Genomic DNA, 24977 nt, shown 5'->3' on the forward strand with positions numbered 1-24977 from the left:
TTTATGTTTTATATTATTTAATCATTATTTATTGTTTATGTTATATTTATTTCTTTAAGCATTTTTATACCCTATTTATAAGTGGGAGTTTTGATTTATTGTTGCTATATGTTACACTAAATTCTTGGAACCATTTAAATGTTAGTTTGGTATTACCAACCATTTAAAGTGGATGCCTTGATTTATTATATATAAATATATTATAATATTAAATTCTTGGAACCATTTAAATGTTAGTTTGGTTTTACCAACCATTTAACTTGGATTCCTTGATTTACTATATATAAATATATCATAATAATATTTTCTTGGTACCATTTAAATGTTAGTTTGGTTTTACCAACCATTTAAAGTGGGAACCTTGATTTAGTGTTTACAAATATATATAGCACAATAAATACTTGACCACATTTATAAGTTTTGGTATATATACTTATAAGATAATAATATATAACATAATATAAATATGATTATTTAATATATTGGAACCATTTTATTAAGTGGATTTCAATATTGTTCATTAATGTTAATTTTATTAAAATGCCAAGAGTGGATCCTTTAATCTCAACTACTTAAATTAAAATTTGAACAATTAAAATTTACCCATTAAAGATTCAATTAAAATTAAAAAGAAACAAAAACAAAAACAAAAAGACATTGTAGTGGACTTGTAATTACCTTTGCCTCCCTGTGGATACGATATTCGGACTCACCGAATTATACTACTTGTGGACAACCTGCTCTTGGGAGTGCAACAATCAAAGTCGCAACAAGTTTTTTGCGCCGTTGCCGGGGAAGTATAATTTAATTTCAAGTCTATTTAATTTTGTTTATAGTTTATTTTTATTTATTTGAATATTTATTGCTTTTGTGTGTTTTTATTCTTTTGCATTTGCATTTGCATGAGCATTTGGTCACGTACACTTAGTGGTCGACTCATTCGAAACAACCCTTTATTTTTACAAAACATGGCGGAAGAACTCATCCAAGAAAATGAAGATGAAATTCAATCTCAACATGATCATGATAGACGAAGAACACTTAGAGATCACATGAATCCTACACGTACTAGTGCACCTTCATGTCTAGTTTTTCCCCCTGATGCATCTCATTTTAATTTGAAGCCTGGTATTATCCAACTTTTACCCAACTTTCATGGCTTAGATTCTGAAAATCCATACATGCATTTACGAGAGTTTGAAGAAGTGTGCAACACATATAATGATCTAAATTGTAGCATGAACACCATTCGACTTAAGCTTTTTCCTTTTTCTTTAAAAGATAAAGCTAAAACTTGGCTACAAAATCTTAGATCGGGATCCATTCGAACTTGGGATGAATTGCAACAACAATTTTTGAAAAAGTTTTTTCCATCTCATAGAACAAATTCTTTCAAAAGGCAAATCATCACTTTCACTCAAAAACAAGGAGAAACTTTTTATCAGTGTTGGGATAGATACAAAGAATTGCTTAATCTTTGTCCACATCATGGTTTTGAAATTTGGAGAGTTGTTTCTCAATTTTATGAAGGCTTAACACCTAAAGATAGGCAAATGGTTGAATTTATGTGTAATGGAACATTTGAAGATAAAGATCCAAACGAGGCAATTGAGTATCTCGATTCATTAGCTGAAAATGCTCAAAATTGGGACACTATAGGTACAATCGAACCATCAAACAAGATTCAATCTCCTACATCTGGTGGAGGTATGTACACTCTCAAAGATGAACATGATCTTCAAGCTAGATTTACCTCTTTGGCAAGAAAAGTTGAAGCACTTGAATTGAAAAAGAATGATCAATTAAAATCTGTTCAAGAAATTGTGTGTCACATCTGTGACACAAGTGATCATTTTACAAAAGATTGTCCCACTTTGCCCTCTTTTAAAGAATGTCTCCATGAACAAGCCAATGTTTTGAACAATTTCAAAAGGCCAAATTTTGAACCATTTTCTCAAAATTACAATCCAGGTTGGCGAAACCATCCAAATTTTAGTTGGAGGAATGATAATGCTGCACAATTTCCGCAACCACATTTTCAAAATTATGCACCTTATGTTCCTCCACCGAAAAGAAATTTGGAAGATACATTGAATTCTTTCATTGCAAAGCAAGAGTCTATCAATACTCAAACTGCTCAAACCATGACAGATTTGAAAGATACTCTTGCTAAATTTGCATCTGCACTTAATGTTCATGAAAAAGGTAAATTTCCTTCACAACCTTTGCCTAATCCCAAGGATCATCATACACAAACTGGAACTTCTGCAACTCAACCGATGGATCAGGTAAAATCTGTTATTACCCTTCGAAGTGGTAAGGTTGTGGAAAAATCCATTCTTGAACCTTGTGAAGATGATGATAAATCAACTCCAAAGGGTAAGGAAGTGGAACCCATAACTTGCGAAGAGGAGGTTCAACAGACAGTGTCACCACCATTCCCTCATGCATTGAAAAATACAAAAAAATCAAATTTGAATTCTGATATATATGATATTTTTAAACAAGTAAAAGTTAATATTCCTTTATTAGATGCAATAAAACAGGTACCATCATATGCTAAATTTTTGAAAGACTTGTGCACTGTGAAAAGAAAATTGAATGTGAAAAAGAAAGCATTTTTAGCCGAACAAGTAAGTGCAATCATTCAAAATAATAATACTTTGAAATACAAAGACCCTGGTTGTCCTACTATTTCATGTATTATTGGAGAACGAAAGATTAAAAAAGCCTTGCTTGATCTTGGAGCTAGTGTTAATTTACTTCCATATTCAGTTTATCAAGAACTCAATCTAGGCGAGTTAAAACCTACTTCGGTAACACTTTTACTTGGTGATAGATCTGTTAAAGTGCCAAGAGGTATGGTAGAAGACGTGTTGGTCCAAGTTGATAACTTTGTATATCCTGTCGATTTCATAGTTTTAGATACACAACCTATCGAAGCTTGTAATGCAATTCCTGTAATTTTGGGTCGTCCATTTTTAGCAACTTCTAATGCTCTTATAAATTGCAGGAATGGAATAATGAAGTTGTCATTTGGTAACATGACCTTGGAGCTCAATGTTTTTAATCTTTGTAAGCAACCACATGACAAAGGAGATGAAAGTGAAGATGAAAATCTTATTGAAACTCTTGTGGAAGAAAACATTCAAAAAGGGAGTACTCGTGATCAATTAGATATTTGTTCAATTGAAACTGTTAAAGAAAATATTGAAATTGATCTTGATGATTTTATCAGGTATCACTCGTTAACAGGATCAGAGAAAGAATTTGAGGCGAAATATGAGAACAAAGACGAACCACCCATATTGGAGTTAAAACCCTTGCCAGAAGAATTGAAGTATGCATTTCTTGGAGAAGATGAAACATATCCAGTGGTAATTTCTTCCAAACTAGAAAGTGATCAAGAAGGTAAATTAGTTGATATGCTTAAAAGACATAAAAATGCAATTGGTTGGACACTGAAAGATCTCAAGGGCATTAATCCACTAATTTGCACACACAAAATTCATTTAGAAGAAAATGCTAAAACATCTCAACAACCACAAAGGAGATTAAATCCACACATGAAAGATGTTGTGAAAACTGAAGTTCTCAAACTACTTGATGTTGGGATTATCTACCCTATTTCTGATAGTAAGTGGGTAAGTCCAACACAAGTAGTTCCAAAAAAATCTGGCATCACAGTGATAAAAAATGAAAAAGGTGAATTGTTAACAAGTAGAGTCCCATCTAGTTGGCGGATGTGTATTGACTATAGAAAATTAAATGATGCCACTAGAAAAGATCATTTTCCATTACCATTTTTGGATCAAATTTTAGAAAGAGTAGCTGGTCATCCCTACTACTGTTTTCTTGACGGATATTCAGGCTATTATCAAATTCCCATTGCACTCGAAGATCAAGATAAAACTACATTCACATGTCCTTTTGGAACATTTGCATTTAGAAGGATGCCATTTGGATTATGCAATGCCCCAGCAACATTTCAAAGATGTATGCTAAGCATTTTTTGCGACATGGTTGAAAATTGTTTGGAAATTTTCATGGATGATTTAACTGTCTTTGGGAATACATTTGATAATTGTCTTGAAAATTTGGAAAAAGTTTTAAAAAGATGCGAGGAAAAAGGTCTTATTTTAAATTGGGAAAAATGTCATTACATGATTACTTCTGGAATTGTTTTGGGACATGTCGTGTCATCTCATGGAATTGAAGTTGATAAAGCAAAAGTTGATGTCATTGCCAATTTACCCCCTCCAAAAACCATTAAAGAAATTCGATCATTTTTGGGACATGCTGGATTTTATAGGAGGTTTATAAAGGACTTTAGTTTAATCTCTAAACCCATTTGTAACCTCTTAACAAAAGACACTGCATTTGAGTGGACTCAAGAATGTCAAAATGCTTTTGATAAAATCATTCGACATTTAACATCAGCTCCTATCATGCAACCTCCTGACTGGTCTTTACCATTTGAAATCATGTGCGATGCGAGTGATTATGCAGTCGGTGCAGTACTGGGTCAAAGAAGAAACGGTAAGCCTTATGTGATATATTATGCAAGTAGAACTTTAAACAATGCTCAAATGAATTACTCCACAACTGAAAAAGAACTACTTGCTGTAATATTTGCATTAGATAAATTTCGTTCTTATTTGATTGGATCAACGACTTTTGTGTTTACTGATCATTCTGCTATTAGATATTTGTTGACGAAACAGGATGCAAAGCCACGACTGATACGATGGATTTTGTTGCTCCAAGAATTTGACATTGTGATCAAAGATAAAAAAGGAACCGAGAATGTCGTAGCCGATCATTTATCGAGACTAGTAATAGGATCATCTTGTGAAATGACACCAATTAATGATAATTTTTCTGATGAACATCTATTTTCAGTTACTACTACACCCTGGTTTGCTAATATAGTAAATTTTCTTGTGACAGGAAAAATGCCACCGCAATGGAGTTCCCAAGATAAGAGAAAATTTTTGAATGAGGTAAAAAACTTTTATTGGGATGATCTGTATCTGTTCAAGTACTGTCCAGATCAAATTTTTCGACGTTGCATACCCGACAATGAGGTAAGTAGTGTCATTAAATTTTGTCATTCAGAAGCATGCGGAGGACATTTTTCTTCAAAGAAAACGGCTGCAAAAATTTTGCAGTGTGGATTTTATTGGCCCACTTTGTTTAAAGACACCCACGAAATCTGCAAGATCTGTGAAAATTGTCAAAAATTGGGTGCAATTTCAAAAAGAAACATGATGCCTTTGAATCCTATCATTGAAATTGAAATCTTTGACTGTTGGGGAATTGATTTTATGGGACCTTTTCCACCGTCGTTTGGATACTTGTATATTTTAGTTGCAGTTGATTATGTTTCCAAATGGATAGAGGCAATTCCATGTCGAACAAATGATCATAAAATCGTCATCAAATTTTTGAAAGAAAATATTTTTAGTAGATTCGGAATTCCTCGAGCTATGATAAGTGATGGGGGAACTCACTTTGTTAATAAACCATTTGCTTCATTAATGAAAAAATATGGTATTACTCACAAAGTAACAACTCCTTATCATCCTCAAACAAATGGACAAGTTGAATTAGCTAATAGGGAGATAAAGCAAATTTTGGAAAAAACTGTTAACTCAAATAGAAAAGATTGGTCTCTGCGACTTATTGATGCACTGTGGGCATATCGAACAGCTTTTAAAACATCATTGAATATGTCTCCCTATAGGTTGGTTTATGGAAAACATTGTCATTTGCCTGTGGAATTGGAATATAAAGCTTATTGGGCGATCAAAACTTTAAATTCAAGCATGGGTGATGCCAACAAATTGCGTAAATTGCAACTTAATGAACTTGATGAACTCAGAAATGATGCGTATGAGAATTTAAGGATTTATAAAGCAAAAATCAAATCATTTCATGATAAAACAATTCTTAGAAAATCTTTTGATATTGGTAAAAAAGTTTTGCTTTATAATTCTCGACTTCACATATTCCCAGGAAAATTACGATCAAGATGGACAGGCCCATATGTTGTAAAGCATGTGTATCCTTATGGAGCTGTGGATATTGAAAATCCTAAAAATGGTGATGTTTTTAAAGTGAATGGACAAAGGCTTAAACCATTTTTGGAAAATGAAATCTTTCAAGAAGAGTTTATTTCCCTTTCTGATCCTTAAATTTTTATGTTGCATTTAATTTTGTTTGTTTTTATTTCAGGTTTCCTTAATCTTTTTATTTTCCCGGTTAAATGGCGGATAACGGTACTCCGTGACTCTCATAGTCGGTTAAATCAGTTTCCCACAATTGCTGATACAAAAATAAAAAAAAATCATTTCTTTTTTTTTTCAAAATGGATGAAATTCTCTCAAAAATTTGTAAATATTTTCCCTCTGTTTCTGAAAATGTTCTAAGAAAAATTTATGCAGGAAGGTGTGAAAGATTGAGATTGCTAATGCAAAAAGGAATTCCAGAAGATATTCGTCTTGTAATTGAAGCTAAGGTCCGATTAGGAGGAGAAGTTCCACAATCATTGCTCATTCGGTATTTGCCTGGATTAGGAAAAAGCACTTATGCGAAAAAACGAAGGGCAAAAAGTTTAGGGGTTTGTCATAAGTGTGCAAGATGGACTTGTGACAAACGATGCAGATCTTTGGGATGTGTTTCCGATAACAGAGAAGATAAAATTGGTTTCATTAAGAATGGGCTGAGTAAGGAGTCTTTGGATAACATCTTATTGACTCTTGAGACGCATTCTAGTGGACATGTGCATATTGAACTTCTCCGTTTATGGAAACAATTTCAAGATGAGCGTCATAGTCTTGGGAATCTGACTAAAAAAGACCATGTTTGCCAATTTATAAGAAAATTGGATGGGAAGCATATCCTCGACTCATAGAAGGCGTTGAAGCCGTTTCTGGACGTAAAACCAGAGGAAAATTGTGATCCACAATCACACTACTGTTTATATGCATGTGTGTCATTATTGTTTTTACTATTTATTCTGTTTACAGCTGTGACTCATAGTTTTGTCATGATAACATATTACCCCTATAAAATCTCTCATCTTTCTCTCTATTTTCGCAGAAAAAAAAAAAAGTAAAAACATGGCTGGATCCTCTGCACAAACATTGAAAAATATTTGTGTATTTTGTGGGTCGAGTCCTGGAAAAAATGAAGTGTTTGTAGAAGCAGCGAATAATCTTGGAAAGATATTGGCTGAGAGAAAAATTCACTTGGTATATGGGGGAGGTAATATTGGGTTAATGGGATCTGTTTCAACATCTGCTCATCTTGGAGGTAGTCAGGTTTTGGGTATTATTCCTATAGCTTTAGCTGAAGGAAATATTACAGGTGTTACGATTGGTGAGGAATTAAAAGTTTCTTCTATGTATGAAAGAATCACTCAAATGATTGAAAATTCTGATGCTTTTATCGCACTACCAGGTGGTTTTGGTACATTAGAAGAAATTTTTCACACTGTTTCTTGGGCACAACTTAATATCCATAATAAACCTGTGGGCTTGTTGAATATCAATAATTATTATGACAGTTTGTTGACATTTCTTGATAAAGCTGTGGACCAGAATTTCATTTCAGAAAATTCACGACGGATGCTCATCTGTGCTTCGACTGCCGATCAATTAATTGATGATTTGGAAGCTTTTGTTCATAAGCCAGATCCGATGATAACAAAGATCAATTGGTCGCAATCAAGCAGTAAGAAAAGGAAGTTGGATCATTGATTCAAAAGTCGTGGATTGGTTTGCATTTGTTTCAGTTTGTTATCTTCAATAAAATTCCAGGTGATATCTCTTTCATTATGCACTCTTTATTACTAGTTATTTTGACATTAGGGACAATGTCATATTCTGATTGGGGGGAGAACAAACTTATATAAAAAATATTTAAAAAAAATTAAAAAATTAAAAAATATATATTATTTTAAAATAAAATCATGTTTATTGTTTGTATCTTAGTAATTTTCGCAAAAATGTTATACATTACATGTTTGAAAGATTTAAATTAGAATATGCATTAATCTATTTAAGAATGTTTAAATTTTTATTTGAAAAAAAAAATGTCAATTTTAATATTCTGATCAATATAAAAATATGATTTATGAAATCTTTTTGAGTGATTAACCATTGTGATAAAATCAGGTATTAAAGTATATGGCCCAAGATATACCTTATAAGAGTGCCTAAAATTTTAAACTCACACATATTTTGTGAGTGAGTGGAGAGGACTGAGAAAACAGCTTTCGAGCCTTTATTGATCATGAGAGAGACTATCTATTGTTTAGATCTTGAGTTCTTATTTTGAAAAAAAAATATGATATTTCCTGAAAAAAAAAAAAAGAAAAAAAAAGAGAAAAATACAAAAACAAAGATGTTGAAGATCTATGTAATTTTTAAGTTATATGCTGCGACCCATTTTTCTCTCATAAGAATAAAAAAAAAAGAAAAAAAAAAGCAAGAGAGAAATACATTGTACAAATTAAATAAATATGTGGTCAAAAAGCATAAAATTAGTCTGATTCTATGATGTAAAAAAAAAAAAAATCAGGAAAAAAAAAATATAATAAGAACAACTGGATTTTAAATCAATGGATTTTCTATCTTTTGATTAGTTTGGCTCGTTTGTCTGTCTGCATTCTGTAAACCATTTTCCTGAGCATTCATCTGTATTCCAACTCCATGAAAGAAATCGTTGCCATAAATAGAAACATTTATTAACCTGTGAGGATATGGAGTTGAGACTCTTACTAGGAATTTCTGAAGGCCGTGTACACTTAACTACCTGAAATAAGCTTTGAATTAATCATCTCAAATTATTTCATAAATTATAATTATGATGATCTTGATATAACTTTGACAGTTTTCAAATTTAATTTAAACACTTAGATAGTTTTGATTACATTTCTATTTAAATTAATCAATATGTTTTGTATTGCTATTAACGCTTAAATTGCTAGGGACTAGCAATAAGCTGGTTGGGAGGTGTGATAAACATAAAAATTGTACATTAATTAAATGTTTTATAATATAAATATATAGTTTTTGTTTTATTAAATTTTTAAATATTATATTTTTTATAATAAATTGTATAAAATATAAGTTGTTGTGTAATTATAAGTTTTTACTATTTTTATAGGTTCGATAAAAGAAGAATAAACTTGGCATTGCAAATGGGATTAAGATGATTCTTGGACCTGTAGAAAGTTGATGTTAATATCTACAATATTGATGGCAAGCATGAGATAAAAATCCTTTCACAATTGGGATCAAATTAAGCAACAATTAAAGTTACCAAAGGAGTGGCAGTTTTACCATGCTCTAGTATTTTGACCATATCTCTCAAATTACTTGGTCAAATATTCTGAAAAAAATACCACAACTAGACAACTCAATTATCCACATGTTTCATTTTATGTGAAGAAGCAAATTCGAAGAAGAAGACCTTCAAAAGTGATGTGTAATATAATATTAATTTCTTGGAACACCAATGAAGACTTTTGTGTGAAAAATAATATTTTATTTGTGGTTGTCTCCCCTAATTTGGCTATAAATAGGGGTGTATTGTAATGTATTGGGATATCCCTCATTCTATGAACAAACCTTTGAGTTCATAATATTTCTATCTATATTTTTCCTTTATTTCTTCATTTAAATACAATTAGCATGTTAATTTCATATTCAAAGTTTTACACTTTGAATAATGAATAGCTAACTTCCTAAAGTTGAGATGATAAGGTGAAACTCTTGGCATGATAATAAGGTTATTAAAAGGTAAGAATTTATGTTTTATATTATTTAATCATTATTTATTGTTTATGTTATATTTATTTCTTTAAGCATTTTTATACCCTATTTATAAGTGGGAGTTTTGATTTATTGTTGCTATATGTTACACTAAATTCTTGGAACCATTTAAATGTTAGTTTGGTATTACCAACCATTTAAAGTGGATGCCTTGATTTATTATATATAAATATATTATAATATTAAATTCTTGGAACCATTTAAATGTTAGTTTGGTTTTACCAACCATTTAACTTGGATTCCTTGATTTACTATATATAAATATATCATAATAATATTTTCTTGGTACCATTTAAATGTTAGTTTGGTTTTACCAACCATTTAAAGTGGGAACCTTGATTTAGTGTTTACAAATATATATAGCACAATAAATACTTGACCACATTTATAAGTTTTGGTATATATACTTATAAGATAATAATATATAACATAATATAAATATGATTATTTAATATATTGGAACCATTTTATTAAGTGGATTTCAATATTGTTCATTAATGTTAATTTTATTAAAATGCCAAGAGTGGATCCTTTAATCTCAACTACTTAAATTAAAATTTGAACAATTAAAATTTACCCATTAAAGATTCAATTAAAATTAAAAAGAAACAAAAACAAAAACAAAAAGACATTGTAGTGGACTTGTAATTACCTTTGCTTCCCTGTGGATACGATATTCGGACTCACCGAATTATACTACTTGTGGACAACCTGCTCTTGGGAGTGCAACAATCAAAGTCGCAACAACAACCATTGGTTTATCGAAAGTTGTCAATGAATCGATACTATGTATCATGTCGTAGTTGTATTGATGGTGTAATCTATGAAACCCCTTTCATAATTACCATCAAACTCTGATCAGAGATTTCAACCTACATACACATGAGAACACATAGGATATCCATACCCGAAGGTAAGCGGTGAATCCCCGACTACAATGCATCGACTCCTATATGTTTCGACAAAACACCCAACCTTGCCACTTGATGACCCCTTGAGAGTCGGTAAACAAGTCAAAGTGTAATGCTAGCACATAGAGTCTCAATGTTGTCCCGGGTCATAAGGACTAATGGTGTACAACCATAAACCAGGACGTTTCCACTCGATAAGCGAGAACCACTTGGAAAGTCCTTTATTGAGGGTTGTTCAGTGCACTCTACCAGGAGCACCTATCTGCATGCTCGGACATCACAATGTCCGCTACCAATGAAACATGGTACTAACATCGCAGATACTAGTCTCGAACTCCAGCGACCTATATCCTTCTTAGCGGCGGCTGAATCGACTAGGAACTGTTTAGAATATACAGTATTCCAAATATGAGTTTCATGATACTCATCATATGAGCATCTCATATTCTTTCTACTATTTGTATATTCAAGGGCTTTATCTATGCAACTAGCATGGGTATACAGATAAAGATTTGCCAAAACAATAATTTCAAATATTATTAAAATAAAGATTGCTTATACATAGAGTTTCATTGTGAACACTCGGCCAACACTTGGCTCGACGGGTACCAACTCTAACAATCTCCCACTTGCACTAGAGCCAACTACCCATATGCTTCAAACCCATTGATTCGCGATGCATCTCGAATAATGGTTCAAGTAAAGGCTTAGCTAGTGGATCGCCAACATTATCTGCGGAGCCGACTATGTCAAAAGACACTTCTTCCTCTTTCAACAATCTGTCCGAGGATGTGGTACTTTCTCAATATATGTTTGGACTTCTGATGAGACCTTGGCTCCTTTGCTTGAGCTAAAGCTCCCGTGTTGTCACACAACACCGGGAGAGGAGCAACTCCATTAGGAATGACGTCCAACTCTTAGACAAAATTCCTTATCCAAACAGCCTCCCTTGCTGCATCTGATGCAGCAATGTATTCGGCCTCTGTGCTGGAATCTATCGTATTGTCTGGCTTCGAACTCTTCCAAGAGACAGCAGCACCATTGAGCATGAATACAAACCCAGAGGTTGACTTTGAGTCATCGATATCGCTTTGGAAGCTAGAGTCGGTATAGCCTTCCAATTTCAGTTCTCCACCCCATAGACCAAGAACAATTTATTGGTCCTTCTCAACTACTTGAGGATGTCTTTCACAGCTTTCCAGTGTGGAAGACCAGGGTCCGATTGATATCTACTCACTACAATTAGTGTGAAAGCTACGTCAGGACGTGTAGATATCATCTCATACATGATGCTACCAATCGCAGATGCATAAGGAATGCTTGTCATCGCCGCTATCTCTGCATCAGTCTTGGGAGACATAGACTTGGATAGGGACACACCATGACACATTGGTAGATGTACTCTCTTGGACTCATCCATCGAGAACCGCTTCACGATGGTATCAATGTATGTGGACTGGGTGAGACCAAGCAATCTTCTTGATCTATCTCTATAGATCTGTATTCCCAATACAAAAGATGCTTCACCCAAGTCCTCTATCGAGAACTCACTTTCTAACAATATTTTAGTTGATTGCAACATTCCTACATCATTCCCAATGATTAGAATGTCATCAACATAAAACACCAGGAATGTCACAACACTCCCACTGACCTTCTTATACACACAAGGTTCCTCAGGATTCTTATCAAAACCAAACTCTTTGATTGTACTGTCGAATCTGAGGTTCCAACTCCTAGATGCCAGTTTTAGACCATAAATAGATCTTTGAAGTTTGCATACCATATGCTCACTTCCGATAGATGTAAACCCTTCGGGTTGAGACATGTAAATCTCTTCCTTAATATCCCCATTAAGAAAGACTGTCTTAACATCCATCTGACATATCTCATAGTCATACCATGCAACTATGGCTAGCAATATCTTTATGTACTTGAACATTGCAACTGAAGAAAAGGTTTACTCAAAGTCAACTCCTTGTCTTTGAGTATATCTTTTTGCCACCAATCGTGCCTTGAAGGTCAATACCTTCCCATCCGCCCCAAGTTTCCTCTTGTAAATCCATTTACACCCTATGGGAACAATTCCCTCAGGTGGATCCACGAGATTCCACACTTGGTTCGAATGCATGGAATTCATCTCAGATTCCATCGCTTCAAGCCACTTGGATGAATCGGCATCAGATAACGCTTCCTTGAAGGTCCTTGGATCACATTCAAGGTTAGGCTCATCATGGCCCTCTTCAAGAAGCAGACCATACCACATAGAATGAACAACAATTATTCTTCAGAAAGAAGAAAAAGGAAAACCGAGGAAGCTCTGGAGGAATTGTAAGCTTCACGTTGGAAATTTTACCTGGTGACGATCCGCCCGTTAGATTTTGAATCCGAGTACAGCACCGAGTTCCTAGCGACGACAGCTATAACAGGACGTAAGTTTCATTGATTCTTGACATGATTTGAAATTATGGTACTGTCAGAATCACATATGATCCATATATGTTGTTCTTTTGATATCAGACATTGTATAATTGAAATTGGATTGAAGAACAGACTGTTTATAAAATTGTTATGAATTTTCAGAGTTGATTCAATTGTGGTTACACCGATTTGATATTCAAATTATGTTGTTATCGATTATGAGGTGTTGGAATTGATATCTGATTTATGCTGTATCGCTGGGTATATTGATATTATTCAGACTTGGATCAGATGAGTTGTTGATTCGTATATACTGATATTGTATTGCCGGTATTGCGAGATTGTACAGATTTGAGATTATAATCCGTTACTATTGAAGATTATGATTTGTAGTAATATCGATTATGAGTTGTGATATTATGTCTGTGATGTTGATATTGACGGGGTTATTGAGATTATATTGTTATGCCGTCGAAACATCAGTAGATTGACTTCGATCAGATTCAGTATTGATTGAGATTGTATCGTTATATCGTTGACATTGATCAGACTATGTCTTGAATTGAGTATTGATCAGAACCGGTCTTGAATGATTTGTATACTGATATTGTGTCTATTCGATATTGTCATGTCATATTGGATATGGACAGATTTGACTTCGAGACTTCGAATTCGTCAGACCGAGAACAGAAAGGTATAAATTGAGGTTGATGTGGGATTGCACAACTCGAGTCCGATTGACTTGAGTTTCCCAAAATCACATACTTTACTTTATTGCATTGATATTTTCAATTGAATGAAATTGATATCTTTGATCTATTTATTTATGTATTGAGTCATAGGTGGATACGCCTAGGCAGAGACGATTGATCTCGTGACAGGGGTGCCTGATAGTGATGGAATCGTCACGGGCACATTGAAACGTCTGCTATTCGTTTTCTAAAAACGTGCTAGAATTTTTTTTTAAAAAACCTCACATATCATCGGCCGAATTGCATACACAAGTATAAAATATTTTTGACATCATTTTAAAATAAATCAACCAACTAACATTTGAAAAGTATAGCCCATACTATAACCTCTCAAAAACCACTCATAAATAAATTGTCGTAAAAAAATATCTTTAACATCATTTAAAATCATAAATCATGACTAGTGCGGAAAACTAGCGTCGGTCCTCGGGTTATGTGCACCTCCAGTCCAGTCAGATCAACCATCAAGACCTCCATTATCATATTCATAATCAATATCACCTGCATCAATCACACCTAGTGAGTCTAAAAACTCAACACGTCATATCCTTTATAACGAGTAATACATAATACAGTTAACATATAACAGTGAAAAATACCTATACTTAAAATATCATTTTCATGAAGATGCATAACTTTAAACATACACGTTTTCGTAAACATTTTCATGATGCGTAAAAACATTTTCAAAAGACATAAACATATCACTTAAAAATATTCATATTCATGTCCATATTCGTATTCATATTCATGTTCATGTTCGTGTTCGTTGAATTCAGATCGTGATTGTGACTCGTATTCTTAAACATATTGGGCGATTGATCCATCTACATGTAACCACAGTACTGGGTGGCGGGGGACACCAGCAACAGTCTCACCGGTCAACTGGGCCCTGGCCTACGTATTAACATATCATGGCATTGGAAATACGATCGTCGGGGCTCCCTCTGGGGCCTTTTCCCATAAATGGGCTCCCTCTGGGGCCTTCTCCCCTCATGACATCTCCAATCATATTCATGGTATTAATATTCGTATTCGTATTCGTATTCGTATCAACGAAAACACGATCGTCGGGCTCCCACTGGGACCATAACCCTCACGATATTTCCAACATATTGTAGTCACAATCCTTCACATCCTTCAACATGTCGTATTTCCATCACTTAATAAAATATGCATATATTATCATTTTATTTTGAAACCAAGCATGCAACATGTCTTTTAAATGCCCATATTTAAATCATAAAAATCATAGACATTTAGAAATCATAACTTAACATATTAAAAATCATAAACATCTATGAAAATTTTTAGAATAAACATTTTAACATCGTAAACTTTTAAAATAAACATTTAAAATAAACGTTTTAACATATTAAATAATAAAACATTAAACATATTAACGTCTGAAAAATCCATAAAATATAAAATTGACATATTAACATATAAACATACATAACCATTGAAAATAATCATATTAGCATATAAAATAGCATTTAGGACACTGCCATGACGTTTACTAATTTTTAGATGTAAAAAGACCGTTTTACCCCTGGACGTGACATTTTACGTTTTCGACTTTTTTCTTGCTTTAATGACTCTAACATGTCCCAAATAATTATTTAAGCCTACAAGAATTTTCTCATATTTTTATTTAGCTTAATTCGATGACTTTTAAATTCATCTTTAAATATGACGTATTAATGCGTTTTAATCCCGAATTAAACCAAACCTTAATATAAAATTCCTAAATTGAAAACTTAGACTTATAATAATTATTTAAGCTTAAATATAATTTTTCATAATTTTATAAAGCTTAAAACTAGGTGTTTCAATTAACTCATTAATTAGCGTTTCGCGCGGCGATTAAATTCCGAATAAATCCAAAACTCGTTATTTTGATCCTAAATTTTTAACATAGCCTTTTTATTACTTATTCTACCCTTCCAAGTCGTGAGCCACCCCCGTGGACCCTTGGATTCAATTTTAGGTCTTAAATTCGAAATATTGACCCCTTACCGAACCACCCGAGCCATCTCCCAATTTTCTCGAGCGACACCCAAGCCGCCTTGAACCAAAACCTAGCCAACCCATCTAGGGACCCTACTGTGCAAGCCCAGCCCCAAAACATGACCCTAACCTGCTCAAAAAGATCCTGGAACTCGACCCATATTTCTGCACATGTGTGTGTGTAGTGTCCTTGAACAAAAGAGACTCCTATCTAGTCTAGGACTCTCCCAAACGAGCCACCACCGAACCCACCTGTACCTAACCATCCCTGGACCATGACCAGACAAAGACCAGACCCTAAAACCTGCGCGTGAGCCACCTGGTTCAGGAACCCAGCAGCTGCGCAACTCATGTTCCTCTCACGATTTATGCTTCTAGGGCCCCTACCCACGACTCCAACCCTGAACCAACGTATCAAGCACTTACCTAGGACCCTAAGGTCACCCCCTGGCCCAGCCTGCAATCCACAGACCAAGCCCCTAAGCCCTGGACGAGCGCTGCACCTGCGCACGCTGTTTTCCCATTCTCGGGTGAGAGTCCTTGTCCACAAGGACTCTTCCCAGCCTATCTAGCTCGAGTCCTAGCATGGCTAGGACTCTTCCCTTGACCCCCCTACGACCTTGGCTAGTCCTGGACATGAGCCATTACCAAGCCCAGCCGTAGGACCCCAACAACCGAACCCTTGTCTCCCATGACAGCCCCATGCTTCCAGCTTACGTTTTTTCTTTTCCTTTTCGTTGTGCAGGGTTTTAGGTGATGATTAAGACTTTAAATTCATGTAAAACAATGCTTGGTCAATACCTATATCATGGCAGCCCTCTTAAACATATAGAACATGATTTTTTTGAAAGAAAATACAAGCTAAAACTTGACATAGGCCATAAATCCGAAAATAACAGGAAGTGCCACTTGATTTCCATTTTTTGCATGCATAAAAATATACTATGATGTGATGATGAGTAAAAAGATAATATGGCGTGCCTTTGCGTATTAAACGCACGAATATACGTTGACGAATCGAAGAACGACAACACGGATAACCTTGGCTTGAAACCTTGATGAATTTTCGAAGCTTTTCCTTTCCAAACCCTTGAGTGTGTCGTGTGTGTTGGTGGGGATTTTGGGGAGAGTTTATAAATTTTAAAAGTGGGAATTGTGTGATAATGGGGAGGGTTTTGAGTATTATATACTAATTAATTCACTAAACAAGGCTTAGGCCCAATAAGCATACAAATTAGGCTCATAAATCTTTAATTAAATAATAAAAATTATTTTGTTTAATAAGATTTGTGAATTAAATAGCCGGGTTGCCAAAACGTTCGTATTTTAGTTGAAAAACCAACACCGATAAAATTTACGTCTCGGCGTATAAAATCACCTCAAAACCCCTTATTTTCAAAAATAATAAAAAGCATCACCCATAATTTAAATAATTAAAAACAATTATTTAATAAAAATAATTTCCTATTTTTCAGCCATCGGTCTCCGTTCTTCAATCGCAACTCGAATAACCTTTTAAAAAATACATTATTAATGCAACCATGTAGAAGAGTATATTTTAAACATGCAATTATGCACAACATAATTAATTAATGCCATTAAAACAATTTAACTAAAATACAAAGAATTTAATAATTGCATGCATCTGGTTCGCGTGGACCCTTAAATTTTCGGGGCGTTACACACATTGCACATTGTCACAAGATACTGAGTTGGCGAAAGTGCCAAAGTCTGTGACGGATAAGTCAAGACACCGGACGTTTGATTATATCGAAGTGGATAGAATTGGAATTTCTTCTATTACTGATGTTCGATATGGAAAGAGCCAAAGTCCGTGAATAAGAATGTGCCACCACCCCGATCGGGAGTGTAGGTGGGTGTATGTTCTTATTTAGATCAAAATCCCTAGATTAGGATGAGTTGAGTCAGAGTCTAAGAATCACGGAGTGTGATTCAGAGTTTGTATTGATTCATGTGATTCAGAGTTTGTATTAATTATGTTTCTGATTTGATACATGTCATGAAACATCTATTTCATGCTTTTATATTTTTTTATATGAAATGCATGTATACATGATTTATACTGGGAATGTAATTCTCACCGGAGTTATCCGGCTGTTGTCTTGTTTGTATGTGTGCTTGACAACATGTGGGACATGATCAGGATCAGGATCAAGAAGATGATGAAAGATTATAGATAGCGTGGAGATCTGGGCCTAGAAGCAGGATAGGATTCAGCACTGAATGTATAGTCGTTGAATCTATTTGAGATAGAGACTTGTAGTACATGACTTGTAGTTTGATATTGATAAGGATATCAAATAGATTACTATTACGTTTCCGCATTTTTATTTTAAAAAAAAAAAATAGTCTCACTTTTCTTAATTGTTATATTTGATATTAATAATTATTAAGATATAAATTAGCGTCCAGGTCCCCACAGTAGTACTTTTTATTGTGAACATCGGTAGTGTTGACTCGTTTCAGAAATAAAAATCCGTGAGACCGTGTCACAAGATACTTACTCATTCTATAATACTATATAAGATTTAAAATGTAATTAATAATAATATAAAATAGAAAATTCTAGGTAGGTTAAAGATATTGTTGTAATTTTACAAAAAAAAAAAATTGGAATCATTTTTTCTCTCAAACGTTCCTTTAATCATACGTAGTCCATACCATCAAACTTTGGTTTCCAAGCGTTAAAATGACATAAAAACCCCCTATGAAAGTTATATAAGCATTTAAAGTCCCTTAGTGCATTTCCAACCTTTGCACCATTTGATTGGTTCCATTTACCTCTGCGTACTTATTTTTTAAAAAAATTTAATTTTTTATTTAAAAAATTAATTATTTTTGTTTTCATAATTATAAATATGAAAAAGGATCGGTTAAACGAATAAAGAGTGTTTAGAAGAGGGGGGAGTGAATAAACACTCCTCAAAATTTAAAAATACTTCGACAATTTGAGTTCAGTTTTGTTACAAACTGATACTAGGTATCACGTCGGTCAATGACAATCAGTTAAACTGAATGACACAGTTGCGGAAAATAAACTTACTGAAAGATAGAGTATCTAACTGAAAAGTAACGACTGAAGTAAAGATAACACAATTTGTTTCTGGATGTTCGGAGACTTGAATAACTCCTATGTCACCCATTCTATCACGAACATAGGATATCCATTAAAAGACTTTGATCAAATACAAGATACTGCACTGACCCACTTCAGTTTGGACTTATCACTTTGCCACAACTGAAACTCTTAGATAACACTTTTACAGATGGTAATTGATCTTAACACAACTTTGAAAAACTTTATGAAATATTACACAGTGCTATTTAAGCTCGAGAATGTTGCCTTGAATGCTACTGATATAACCAGTAAATGTGAGCTTTTAACTTCTGAATGTGAGTAGATATTTTTGCAGCGTAACAGCAATTAGAATGTAATAGCTGAAATCAGTCGTTGTTTCTTCGGCTGCTATCTTCGATTATTTATAGGCTTCTCTCTCAACGGTAACATTAAAGGATATTTGAATATTCTAACCGTTGATTGCCACGTCGATATACTCTGACAGTCTTACACTGCTCATTCTGAAATGCGGCTTTCCACTACCAATTGCAGGTAGTTGTACTATTTTTCGGTTGTCGTTTTCAACTGATGACGTGTACAGCTGAGAGATCAGCTGGTAAAGAGTCAGTTGACGAGAATGACTGAAGAGATGTTCAGATGAAAGAGCAGCTAGCTGTTCAGTTATAATCAGTTACATTGATCAGTTAGCTGAATTCAATTTCTTAGTTCAGTTGGTTTATCTTTTTGTAAAACATCGGAATTCAGTTTCCAAAAATTTCCCCCTTTATGGTGTTTTGACAAAACTGGAGTAAAAGAAAATCGAATAACTGAACTTCATAGTAGATAAACTAAGAGGTAGAACAACTGAACTCATATACTTCACAAATACAAGAAAGACTGCTGCTTATTGAGATTTCAAACAGCTCCATCTTTATAGATAATTTCCGAACGTCAGTAGATAGAAGCCGGACGGAGGTGGAAATGTTTTCAATAGCAGAGGTCATTGTGACTTGAAGCAAATCTATCTTTCTGGAGACGAGTGTCTCGACACTGTCAACTCGTTTGTTAATAGAATTTTGAGTTGCAGTGAGACTCAAAGCTATCCCCTTGTTCTTTTGGATTTCTTCAACTGCAAATGAGAGAGAGGTAACAGCAGTTTGGATAGCCTTCAGCTTCTCGGAGTTGAACTGTTAAGAGTCTTCCAATTTTAAAGTGTGAGACAGTTTCGTATTCTGAATCTTTGAGATGGCTGAGAGCATCTGATTCATACTATCCTGCATATTCTGAATCTCTTCGAGAACAAGATCAAAATCTGATGAGGATGGAGGAGGAGACTGATGAGAGGTTTCCGGTCCTCTTGTAGTTTGATCAAATATAATCAACTCTTGATCAGTTGCTACTATTTCAGCAACAATCTGAACTGAAGTGATTCCAGCAACTTCTTCTGGAATTGGAGGTGGAGAAGGTGGATTCTGATCAACAGATGAGCTGTCTAGAAAAATAATAGAATCTGATGAAGCCAAAAATGGTGCTTCTAGAGGGTGATCTTGGGGATCAGTTGGCACAACAGTTGGAATAGCTTGTTCAGCAGATAGATCTTGCTGAACTGGTGCTTCTAAAGAGATAGGAACCTCTGGATGGATTTGATCAACGGGGTGATCAACTGGATTAGAAGTAGGTTCACTCAATTTGGATTCTTGCATCACTGCTTAGATTATTTCATCAATGTTTGCAAAAGATAATTCTGCTTCAGTGTACATTTGATGTTCACCAGTAGGTGATTGAGGCAAATTCTGAACTGGCTCTTCAGTTGGAATAATGGCCTGTTCTGGGGGTGACTCTTTCTGTTGAGAGGAAGGTTCTTCAACTATTTCCTCTTCATCATCATCTGGATCTCCTTGATGAAGGACTAACTCTTGATCCATTTCCCAAAACTTTATCTGAGATAGCAATCCAATCACATCGGTGTCTAGCTGAGTAATCACCGCATGATCACCATAGGCAGTAGGATTTGTTGGAACGTAGTTAGCTTTCAATTTGTCAAGAATTTATGCTAACTTCTTCGTACTCATCTGATCAAACAAATAAGTTTTTCTCTCCAGAGCTTGAGCAATTGTTGCCGCTTTGACCATCTTGAGGACAAAGGCTTCCAGTTTGATGAACTTGTTCAGCTGGGATTTCTTTCTCAGTTGCTTGGAAAAAATATGAGTACGATAAGCTGTCCAAGCATCATAGAGTTGAAGTTTTGATGCTGCAAAATTGTTAACCCTATCCCAAACAAGGTCAATGTGGGTCTGAATGGCATTGGAAGGCCTAGGCTCTTCAATCAATTTGCCCTTGCCTTTATCAGAACTGAGGATGTGTTGAATTTCTAGACCAGTTCGAGTAGCATCCACCCGTTCTATAATAGTGATGCCTTTGGGTCGGGCAGGTGCCAAAACAGTAGTACGAGCAATATTAATCAGAGGAGCTTTGATCCTAACTGTTTCTTTCTTTGCACCAGCTGATTTTTCTGGTGGGATGATCTTCAGAGAAACTGCTTCAATTGGCTGTTGAGCATTTTAAGAAATCAACTTGTCAGTAGGAATATATTCCTCTATAGTTGTTGGCTTAATCCTGTGGGTTCTCGGTTTCTTGGCTATCTTTGGGGAAGGAGTTTTCTCTGAATCTGATTCACCCACAACTAATTTCCTTTTTGCTGACTTCAGTTGAGACAATGTCTTGGCCTTTTTCACTGATTTAGGGCCGCATGTTGAGTCTCAATCTCCTGCTTTATCTTTACAAACTGAGCAGGAGAAATGTCTAATTTGGTCTTGAGTGGAATAGTATTCTTCGCATTGAAGACTTTGAATTTGGATGATTTATCTGAATCATCTGCCACTAACCCCTTCACTTTCAGCATAGTATTCTTCTCTAATTTGGTCTTGGCCTTTTTCACTGATTTAGAGGCCTCCTGTTGAGTCCCAATCTCCTGCTTTATCTTTACAAACTGAGCAGGAGAAATGTCTAATTTGGTCTTGAGTGGCATAGTATTCTTCACATTGAAGACTTTGAATTTGGATGATTTTTCTGAATCATCTGCCACTAACCCCTTCACTTTCAGCAAATAGCTCAGTTGCACGACAAAGCCTTTGGACTGTTTGGATGATAGAAACATATTCTTTAAAATATTGAATATAAGATGCTTCCAGTTGAGTTTACGTTCGGCCATAATGATAGAAATGGCCTGAAATTTTTTCAACGTAAGTGCAGCAAAATATCCAGCTTTCGCCAAAATCCCTTTGGCGATTATATCAGCAAGTAACTGAACCTCGTGCTTCAGCTCCTTCTTTGGATCAGAAACTTTGATTTTCCGTCCATCAGCAGAAAGTGAGGTTTGCATTTCTTCAACATCAGATGCTTTTACGTCAGAGAGGTCTGCCAGTCCATCAGATGGTAAAGAAAAGATTTCTCCAAAGGAGTCTTCACAGATGGTCCGCAACTGACCATTGATAGTAGAAGTGATGTTTCCATCAGAATTGATCATACTGCTAGAGTAGAATTCCTGAAGTTCTTTGGGGTAGATCTCTTGTGATGATTGTACCAAGAATGTCTTTAACCCAGCTGTTTCGAGTTTTTGAAATACGTTCTTGACATCAGCGTCACCGAAGGATGGAATCGATCCGAAGTTGATAGCCATTGCATTCAGCATATCAGCAGGAGTTTGATTCGCCATTTGGAACTGAATGATTTCCTAGAAAATAGAAGGATGAGATTTGTTTTTGCTCTCAAGAGTTTGTAGATAAACGTAAGGTAAAACTGAAATGGAGCGGGGAATGGTACATATGTTACGTGACTATTCAAATTCTGGACACGTGTCAGTCAATAGAAATTCTGAATTACAACGTGTGTACGTGTGCTGTAAGCGTGTGTAATTTAAACGGTTCAAAAGGTATCCACGTTTCCACCAATCATTTGCTGAAGGATAGCATTTAATGCTTGAAGAATAGTCACGTCACTTGATTTGGAATATAATATGGTTAATTAGTTAACCTATATGAGAAGATTAGTGAAAAACTCAACTGAATGATCAGTTGTGAGACTGTGTCCTCAGTTGAGAGTTGACTAATAATTGTCTTCTCAGTTAACCTTTTAAAACCAATATTTCCCCTTAATAGATGCATAAAAGAGAATTTCGAGAAAATAAACAAGATTATTTAAAAGAAATCCTGATGCTTAGTAGTGTAAACGTCTGTCATAATGAAATAGTCCTTTCATCTTCTTTGTCCTGTTCTATAAATAAGAGCAGCTCAGTTAGTCGCAAGTATATTAGCAAAATATATTCAGTAAAGAAAATGGCAGGTGCCAGCAGTTCAAAATCTCCGGACATGGCTGAAGATTTTATGAAAGCAGCTCTGGAGAAGAGAAAGGTTGAGATGGAAGATGATGTTTTCCATCAAATACTACGCTACTGGGAGAATATCCAAGAACTTCAGTTTCTTTGGGAGAATGAGATGGCAAACACTCTCATTTTGCTGTAAAAACTGGAGAAATATCGGGAACGCTTGCACGTTGCCCATGCTGTGAATATTTTCGAACCAGACAATATTTACGAGCTGATGCTCTACAAGGAGATGAGGATCCTGGAGCTCATATCTCAGTCTGACAGCTTTCATAAGACTTGCACTGGAGATTTAAATCAATGGAAGGCCAAGTGGAGGGCTTTTGTTCAGGAGGAATTGTATAATGTAATTCGCAACAATTTCCTCAAATGAATGAAATGATGTCATCAGTTTATCTCTGTCTTGTTATTTTCCTGCATTACTTGATTTCATCAGTTGATAAGTAAATCATAAGCACAAGTACTGAATACAATGAACAGATAGATGATTAACTGACATCAGTTGAAATTTATATTAATAAAGAGCTAACTGAATGATCAGTAAATGACAGTAAAACTGACAAAGGAATTAACAACCAAGACAACAGCAAAACTTGATTAGGATAAATCAATTAATCCAAGTATATTGCGAAAATTAGAAAACTTAGTCTCAGCCAGTGGTTTGGTGAAGATATCAGCTGCTTGCTGCTCAGTTGAGACGTATTCAAGTCTGATGTTCTTCTTCAAGGCATGATCTCTGATGAAGTGATGCCTGACATCTATATGCTTGGTCCTGGAGTGAAGAACTGGATTGTAGGTGATAGCAATCGTACTTGTATTATCATAGAATATGGGTGATTTTTTAGCATCAATTCCATAATCTCTCAGTTGTTGCTGAATCCAGAGCAGTTGAGCACAGCAGCTTCCAACAGCAAGATATTCTGCTTCAGTTGTGGAAGTTGCTAGAGATGTTTGCTTCTTGCTGAACCAGGAGATCAGTCTGTCCCCTAGAAACTGACATGATCCACTAGTACTTTTACAATCAAGCTTACATCCTGCAAAATCTGCATCTGAATATCCAACTAAATCGAAAGATGAATCTTTAGAATACCATAACCCAACATTTTGTGTGCCCTTAAGATATTTCAAAATACGCTTGGCAGCTGTAAAGTGTGATTGCATAAGATTTGCTTGAAATCTAGCACACATACATACAGCAAATACAATATCAGGACGAATAGCGGTTAGATACAATAACGAACCTATTAAACCTCTGTAAAGTGTCGTCTCAACTAGTATTCCCCCTTGATCAGTGTCCAGTTTTACTGATGAGCTAATGGGAGTACTTGCAGCTAAACACGATTCCATGCCAAACTTCTTCAGTAATTACTTCGTGTATTTAGTTTGACTAATGAAAGTGCCCGACTCCAGTTTCTTCACTTGTAATCCAAGAAAGAATGTCAGTTCACCCATCATGCTCATTTCAAATTTCTCCTGCATTAACTTAGCAAACTTCTCGCATAATTTGGGGTTAGTTGACCCAAAAATAATGTCATCAACATAAATTTGAACGAGTAGAACATGATCATTCTTGGAGAATTT

The 24977-nt window shown here is 34.9% G+C and overlaps 1 protein-coding gene across 1 annotated transcript in view; it reads left to right on the plus strand.

Annotated features, from left to right (window-relative positions):
• Positions 1 to 16700, plus strand: part of LOC140802802 (uncharacterized) — a 48408-nt gene extending 31708 nt beyond the window's left edge. The window contains exons 4-7 of the mRNA XM_073158427.1: positions 1864 to 3411; positions 4951 to 5086; positions 5699 to 5893; positions 16682 to 16700. Coding sequence (XP_073014528.1) covers positions 1864 to 3411; positions 4951 to 5086; positions 5699 to 5893; positions 16682 to 16700 — 1898 coding nt within the window. The remainder of the gene's footprint in view (positions 1 to 1863; positions 3412 to 4950; positions 5087 to 5698; positions 5894 to 16681) is intronic.
• The last annotated feature ends 8277 nt before the right edge of the window (positions 16701 to 24977 follow it).

This window comes from Primulina eburnea, chromosome 10, assembly GCF_022965805.1.
Source record: "Primulina eburnea isolate SZY01 chromosome 10, ASM2296580v1, whole genome shotgun sequence".
In the NCBI taxonomy this organism is placed as follows: domain Eukaryota; kingdom Viridiplantae; phylum Streptophyta; class Magnoliopsida; order Lamiales; family Gesneriaceae; genus Primulina; species Primulina eburnea.